Here is an 8811-nt window from a genome sequence, read left to right as displayed (position 1 = left end):
AATCTCCTGTGATTTCGAGTGGTTCACAGACAGCAAGGATCTCCCGCAGGCAGCACAGACTGTACACAGAGATTCTCAGAATTGACAATTAATTGACAATCCTACAACAATTCAAATACAACTTGGAGTAGTATATTAACCCTCTCGTGCCTTCCACGCGTGGGCTTGGAAGGTTATGGAATTCGTGATTTCTACAATTACGAAAAGTGACAAATTTCAATTGATCATGAAGAGGACGGTTAATGCTGTTCAATTTCTATTTATAGTTAATAAAACATTAACGCATGCGACGATACACAACTCATAAGCAGGTCTATGTCTGCCGAATATATGAGGAATAGTTTAACACAGCATGTATCTGGCAACTTCTGATTGGAGTCAAGGAACATTCCGATTTGACTCATTTGCATAAATAGGCATACACATGACGCCTCGTCACCCGGTTTATAAGTGGGCTGGGGAGACATCTGAGAAGCGGTTGCCTGCCGGAGCTCCAGTCATTTCACAGCAATGTCTTACTGGATGCGTGTTTACAGTGCGCTTGTGCTTTGCGCAGTTTGTGAGTATTTTACTTCCATCCGCGGCAGATTTCTTGTCAGCGCTATTCAATGGGTAGTCGCTGCCACAGTTTACTACGTATCAGTACTGTCAGTGGATTTTATTGTTTTCTCTGATCTCGGTCTCGTTTTTTCCAGATTCAAACGCGGAAATCACAGTAAATCAGCCACCTTCGAAGTCCACCTCTCTGGGTCAGAATGTTCAAATCACCTGTACCATGTCTGGCGCCAGTTTAGGTAGCGGCATTGTGAGTTGGTACCAGCAGATTCCTGGAAAGATTCCCCGGCTTCTGATATACTATTGGTCCGGCAGTTCCATTTACAAAGGCCCGGGAATTTCAGACCGTTTCTCCGGCTCAGTGTCGGGCAACACTGCGACATTCACAATGCCTAACGTTCAGGCGGAGGACGCTGCAGATTATTACTGTGCGATGTGGAATAACGGCATAATCTTCGGCAAAGGAACGAGGCTGAGTATTGGAAGTAAGTAAAAAATTATTTCTTCATGCAAGATTGCTCGTAGCTCTCGTTTACAAAGGGAAATAACAAACGTGCTTATTGACTAATTCTTAAACAAGGGAAAAGTTGCAGATGCTGGAAATCCAAGCAACACACACAAAATGCTGGAGGAACTCAGAAGACTAGGCAGTACTTATGGAAAAAAAGTGCTGTCGACGTTTCTGGCCGAGATCCTGCCGAAGGGTCTCGGCCCGAAACTTCGACTGTACTTTTTTCCAGTTGATGCTGTCTGACTTGCTGAATTCCTCCAGCATTTCGCTTGTATCTATTGACTAAAACTAATTGCTCTTACAATTGAGTGTTACAAAAACCCAACACTTCAGATATCTCCCTCATCCCAAGGGCCATTTATATTTATATTCCTAAAACTTAGTCCGTATTTCCGAATCGAAACATGGATAAGAACTAGGCTAGGCAAACAGAACGCTTTAAAGTTTAGCCACTTTAATTGCGTTCGGGTGCTGTTCTAGAAATTGAGTGCATCGAATTTAGGTCGATGTCTGAGCATGAAAATCTACAGCAAACAGGTTCGAAAAATGTTGAACACTCAGGAAACACAATAATATGTAAAGCATCTAAATATTTCGATTGGAACTAATTATCGATTTTCGTTATCAACTGTTCTCACGGTAAATTATTCAGCTCGGTATGAATCGTGACGAGCAACCGGATTTTTAAAAACATATTACGTGGTTTAATTTTACGCCTCTGAAAAGGCGCTCTTGGCGCAGGTGAAGTGGGTACGAAAAATGCAAATTTTGGAAATCTAAAATGCATTGGACCAGAAGGCAGGATAGATTGGCGGAAAGAGAGACAACGTCAATATTTCAGGTCGAACCCCCTTCGGCTGTATGTATATGGATACACAGTATTAGTTGTCAGTCTCTATTGTCTCGTAATATGCTTGCTGTCCTATACCGAATTTATTTCCGTATTGTTATATATTTCCTGAAACAGCCGTCTTCGCAACATTCGTTATTACATGTACGTCGTGGTGATTCTCGTTGTAGTTAGCTTTAACCCATTTGTCCAAATGGAACAATCCAAATGGAAAGTTCTGGTGTCGCAAGAAGGGTGCCTGAAACCCAGCCGCATTTGACATTCTGATTCTGAAGCACAGGGTCGTGTACCCATGTAGTGACTGGCACCTGCAACGCACAACTCAGCTCACTTGATTATAAAATCTCATGATATAATTGGAATTGAAAAATAATTATTTTTTAGTGAGATATCGAAGAAAAGCGACCAAATTCTAACAAAATGAATTTCAGCGAAGAATTGAACACATCGATTTTGGCCGCATCATCAGAGTACAGTACAGTACGATACTCCGTTTCACGGATTCAGTTATTACGGTGGGATTCTCTGAGACGTCGCCTGATCTGTCCATCGTTGCGCTGTCTGTTTAATGGAACTGAGTTAAAATTTCGGTTGAAGCCATTTAGCGGCTTCATTAAATTGTCAAATTCCATGGAAATGCTTTCTCACTTTGACGTTTCAGAACCGAATCTTATTCTCATTGCTCTCTGATAAAACAAACTTGTCGGCAATAGAACCCTAAATCGATAGGACTTTAAAGTTACTAAAGTTATGTCACCCCTAATGAAATCCCATGCTTCTTAACCTTTCAACTTATTAACTAATTCTGTCTGTCTGACTGTCTGTCTATCTATCTATCTATTTATCTATCTATCTATCTATCTATCTATCTATCTATCTATCTATCTATCTATCTATCTATCTATCTATCTATCTATCTATCTATCCATCTATCACTCTTTGAACATGAATTCCGTGACGGGCTCATTTTCCCTGGTTCATTTCAATCCATATCTCCCGGTGATCGCTGTCTGCTTAATGCGAATATAGAAATGAACTTGTAACGGTTAAATGACTATTGAGTTAGGATAGTCTGTTGAATTAACCAATAACTACACTCTCAGTTATTATTTTGTGAATCATGGAGTAAAATATCGATTGTTGGTAGAATCTTAGCTGGTGTCGAGACGGCGTACAGGAGTGAGATACGCCTACTAGTGGAATAGTGCTGCAACAACAACCTGGCATTGAACGTCAATAAGACGAAAGAGCTTATTGTGGACTTCAGGAAGGGTAAAACGAAGGAACAGATATCAATCCTTATAGAGGGCTTCGAACTGGAGTGTGCGAGCAGCTTCAAGTTCCTGGGTGTCAAGACCTCTGAGGATCGAATCTGGTCCCAACATATTGATGTAGTCATAAAGAAGGCAAGACAGCGGCTATACTTTATTGGGAGATTGAAGCCATTTGGCAGGTCAGCAAATACACTCAAAAAGCTCTTTAGTTGTACCACGGAGAGCATTCTGACAGGCTGCATCAGTGTCTCGTATGGAGGGGTTACTGCACAGGACCATATGAAGCTTGAGAAGGTTGTAAATCTGGACAGCTCCATCTTGGGCACTAGCCTTTAGGGAGCGGTGTCTCAGAAAGGCAGCGTCCGTTATTAAAAACCTCCAGCACCCAGGGCCTGTCCTTTTCTCACTGTTACCATCAGGTAGGAGGTACAGAAGCCTGGAGGCACACACTCAGCGATTCAGGAACAGCGTCTTCCCCTCTGCCATCTGATTCCTAAATGGACTTTGAAGCTTTGGACACTACCTCACTCTTTAATAAATATGCAGTATTTCTGTTTTTGCACATTTTAAATAATCTATTCAATATACGTAATTGATTTGTTTGTATATTTATTATTATGTCTTATTTTATTCATTATTATTTTTTCACTCTCTGCTAGATTATGTATTGCATTGAACTGCTGCTGCTATGTTAACAAATTTCACGTCACATGCCGGTGATAATAAACCTGATTTTGATTCTGGAATGAAATCATTTGTGGAAGAGACAATAACGGAAACAACATGTAAAAAATGCTCAACAGGAGTTCTAAACCAGTTTGCATTGTTACCTTTTTAAAGACAGTCACGGAATGTGACTCTCTTACTTCTCATTCCACCCCCACCCCGCCATGCAATAGCTACATCTGGTCTGATGAACGTTCTTGTTCCGAACAGTTATCCCCGTTTCTTGTTATCAAATTGAACATATCAGTACGAAACGAAATGTATTTGGAATTGAAATGATGCTTTGGCTGAAGAAAGTTACTATTTTTACTAATTCTTGATGTTTTATTATAAACAGATCCCCGTTTGCCCACTGTCTCTTTACTCCCACCTTCAGCAGTGGAGGTCACGGCTAAGGGCACGGCAACCCTGGTGTGCTTAGTCAGGGGGTTTAATCCCGGCAGAGTGGACATTGAGTGGACTGTCGACGGCAGTACGAGAAGGAATGGAATTCAGACCAGCCCGGTCCAGCAGGAGACAGACAACACATTCAGTGCGAGCAGTTACCTGACTCTGCCTACCTCAGACTGGAACTCACACGAGCGTTACTCCTGCGTGGTTAAACACGAGGCTCAGGCAAACCCTGTCACGGCAAACATTGCGAGATCCAGCTGTATCTGATGTCTGAAACCTGTAAACTGAGCCAATGAAATTTGTTATCACTCTTCGTTCCTTTCACGTGGCAAAGAGATAGGAATGTGTAAGATTCCGAAATTTTAATAAACAAGTTAAAACATTGATTTTTATGACTTCACCTTAAATTCAGTTGACAGGTTGTTGTAGTTGATCAAAACTCAAGATGGAATAATCGACCTTGTGTGCATTCTTTAACGGTAACCACAGGCAAGGATATTGACATTATACCCTATACAGTCTTTGTAGTCGTTGAATAAAATCAGTGAATTATCTTCAAATGTAATGCGTTTCTAATCGCTTTATTCTTGATCCATCTGATGATGACCCGAGATGGCTTGTGCTTCCTCATCGATTTTCGCTATACACGCTTTCGTTTACTTTTGATCATGCATCAGAATTGTAGAACAGGTTAGCGGCAACATGGGTTGTCACGCTCTGCAGGAACTGGGAGAGTGCAGTAAATGTAGTTTGTTAAAGTCAATTCATGCTCTGATATTGGGCCTGCCAAAGTGTTTTGCGTCAACCCGAGAAGTACCGTGTGAATCCGAAATATAAATACAAAAATGACGGAAAGAGGTTGAGGGCCACGTGACACATGTGGAGAGAAAAATAGAATCGGTAACCTGTCACGCCATCCTCCACATTGTCACTGCCACCTGTCCAAATTTAAGGAGTCCAGAATTCCCTGTGTGCTGTTTATTAAATAGAAAGTGACGAAAGTTGCTCTGTTGCGCTTTATATGGAAGTTAAGAATGAGCGCACTTGCATTTTCCGGGAGCCCCCATTCATTTAGAAAATAATACCAGGATTCTGCAGAATGATAATCTGCTTACGGTCACTATTTTGCACACCTCGCACCAATCCAACCATCGTCAGACTTTATTCCAGAGGCGTCACCTTCACCCTCAATGTTGCATTTTGTCCCAACGTCTGCTATTGGCAAGGACACTCAGCCATAAGGCTGGGGAGGATGTAGAATAGTTTCATTGCGGTATCAGGCCACAGCACGGCAACAGCAATGCTCTGAACGAAACAGGAACAATTTATCGTGCAAAACTCCATCAGTGCGGAACAACGGTATATACCTAACATGCTTCAAATCTCCCCCAGTCTCTGACAACCGTGGGCCTCCTCCATTGATTGACAGCGAATAAATGTAATTATCACCATTCTGCCTTACTATAGCATGTAAAGAAATATGAAAGAAAGAAAAGGAAATAAAGAAGAGATAGGCAGAGAGGGGACTTCATACAGAGTATGCGCATGGAAATTGACAGACAGCTACTTAGGTAGACACTGGAGATACATAGATACACAGATAGATAAATACCTACATCCGAACAGACACACATAGATGGATAGATATATAGTTAGATAGGGAGAGAGAAGAAGAAAGAGATGGGGAGAATTAAAGAGCTTCATATTACTGAAAGAGCACAAACATCTATGCGATTCCTGTTAGTTTTCAGAAATACCTATTCACTTAGACTGCTCTCTATTCCTTGTGCTGACTTTCATTTCACACTTCAAACTTAAATGGTAGCTCGGGCAGAAAGCAAATTCGCCAAGCAGTGAACCAGGGCCAACGGATAACATTGCAGCGCACTCTGTGTTTCAGCAAACAGATACCACGTCGTTTTCAGAAAGTCAGGACCAGGATGAGACCCGATCTGCGCAATATTTCCGTACTTTTCTGTATCCGTAAACCAATCTGTTCGTCGTAGTCAGGTTCAGAGTTATTATTTCCTCGCTCTGATTTCAATCAAGGAATCATGAGACCATCAGAACATAAGATATAACACAAAAACATAGAAAACCTACAGCACAATACAGGTCCTTCGGCCCACAAAGCTGTGCCGAACATGTCTTTATCTGAGAAAATCTTTCTTTTAATTAATTATTATTGAAGATTTACTAAAAAGGATAAAGTCAACAGGTCATTATGTACAATAAGGAATTAAATTAGCAAATAACTAATTAACAAAGCTAAGCAATATATCAATAATAATAAGAAAAAATAAAGTGTTAAAATTATTATTTTTTTTTAAAATGAAGGAAAAAAAAGAACCCCTACTAACTGAAAAAAAACAACATCAAAAAAAAAAAAACCCGGTGGGAGCACCACCCCGGAGCTATACATCATACAAGCTTCCATAAAAAAAATCAATCCGCCAACTCAAATCTACTTGAAGAAAAATCGGAAGGAAACCATATTAATTAACTCAAATCAGATGATAGTAGCTGGCGAATGAACCCCACCTTTTCTCAAAATCTAATCGAGGATCAAAAGTTCGACTTCTGATTTTCTCCAAACTTAGACATAGCACCATCTGAGAAAACTGTTGTATCAAAGTAGGAGCAGAAGCATCTTTCTATTTCAACAAAGTAGTTCTTCTGGCCAATAATGCAACGAACGCAATTAAATATTGGTCTGATGGAAAAATACCATGAGTAATTATACCAAATAAAACTGTCAATTTATTAGGTTGTAAATTAATTTTTAAAACTCTAGAAATTGTAGAGAAATTATCTAGGGATACCCATAACTCTCTATTTTTCTAAGCTCCTTGTAGCTATCCAGGAGTCTCTTAAAAGGCCCTATTATTTCCGCCTCCACTGCCTTCCTCCGGCAAACCATTCCACAGACTCACCACTTTCTGCATAGACGACATATCCCTGACATTTCCTCTGTACCTACCTCCAAGCACCTTAAACCTATGTCCTTTCATGCTAGCCATTTCAGACCTGGGAAAAAGCCTTTGACTATCCATACGATCATTGCCTCGTATTACCTTGTACACCTCTATTAGGTCACCTCTCGTCTTCCATCACTCCAAGGTGAAAAGACCGAGTTCACAACCTATTCTCATGAGGCATGCATCCCAATCCAGGCAACATCCTTGTAAATCTCCTCTGCACCCTTTCTATGGTTTCCACATGCTTCCTGTATTGAGGCGACCAGAACTGAGCACAGTACTCCAAATGGGGTCTGACCAGCGTCCTATATAGCTGCAACATTACCTCTCGGCTCTTAAACACAATCCCACGATTGATGAAGGCCAAGTCACCGTATGCATCCTCAACCACAGAGTCAACCTGCGCAGCAACCTTGAGTGTCCTATGGACTCAGACCCCAAGATCCCTCTGATCTCCACTCTGTCAAGATTCTTACCATTAATGCTATATTGTGCCATCATATTTGACTTCCGAAAATGAATTACCTCACACTTAACTAGGTGGAACTCCGTCTGCCACTTTTCAGCCCAGTTTTCATTCTATTACTGTCCCGCTGTAATCTCTGACAGTCCTCCACACTATCTACAACACACACAAACTTTGTGTCATCAGCAGATTTACTAACCTCTACTTCCTCATCCAGGTCATTTATAAAAATTCCGAAGAGTAGAGGTCCCAGAACAGATCCCTGAGGCGTTCTGGAATCAAATTCTTTGTCTGAAATTCCTTGGCCAAATCTCCTATTACTCACTTTAATTGACAATCTTCGTACCAGTGTCTGACCAGATTGTTGTCATTTTATAGTATAATACATAAAGTACTGGCCATAACATCATTAACAAACATGTAAATGTAACAGTTAAAGACTATGCGCACACTATGTGGCAATTTGGAAGCTAGGTTAAATAACTTGCCACAATTTCTATATGTAACTATGTCCGAAAAAAAGAAATTGAATGTTGAAAAAACACAAAATTTTTAATACAACCGAAGGAGACACAGGTAACTTATGAATTATAAATCTCGTGGAACCGTGAATTGCATCATAGTTAGAAATCCCGAGAAGTATGCTCCACCGACCGCGATTTGCAAGAATATAGACAAAATGCTGTCTGGTGTGATGAAACTTGGTAGTACTTTCTCGACAAACCATAGGACATAAGATATAGGTGCAAAATAAAGTCATTTGGACTATCGGCTCTGTTCTATAAGTTCAAACATGTGTGAATTTTTTAAATCAATTCCCCCACCTTCTCCCCGAAACCCTTAAACCTTTACCAATAAAGTACCTATCATCTTTGCCCTACGTACTCCCATTAACTTGGACTGAAAAGCCGGTATGGCAGAGCTATTCAATTACCAGACTGCCTGAGTAAATTCCTCCTCACTCAGTTTCAAAAGGACCTTCCTTTATTCTGAGGCTATGTCTTTGCATACGAGACACCCAACTAATGGAAACATCAGCACGTCTAGTCTAGCTGGGC

The 8811-nt window shown here is 40.7% G+C and overlaps 1 protein-coding gene across 1 annotated transcript; it reads left to right on the top strand.

Moving 5' to 3' along the window:
• Positions 1-452: 452 nt before the first annotated feature.
• Positions 453-4860, top strand: LOC132400388 (immunoglobulin lambda-1 light chain-like). The gene is made up of 3 exons (XM_059981332.1): positions 453-559; positions 696-1040; positions 4254-4860. Exons 1-3 carry the CDS (start codon positions 511-513, stop codon positions 4574-4576), a joined length of 717 nt encoding a protein of 238 aa, XP_059837315.1. The 5' UTR covers positions 453-510; the 3' UTR covers positions 4577-4860.
• The last annotated feature ends 3951 nt before the right edge of the window (positions 4861-8811 follow it).

Source organism: Hypanus sabinus, chromosome 10, assembly GCF_030144855.1.
Source record: "Hypanus sabinus isolate sHypSab1 chromosome 10, sHypSab1.hap1, whole genome shotgun sequence".
In the NCBI taxonomy this organism is placed as follows: Eukaryota; Metazoa; Chordata; class Chondrichthyes; order Myliobatiformes; family Dasyatidae; genus Hypanus; species Hypanus sabinus.
Note: the sequence above shows the minus strand (reverse complement) of the source record. Positions and strands in the feature narration are given on the sequence as shown.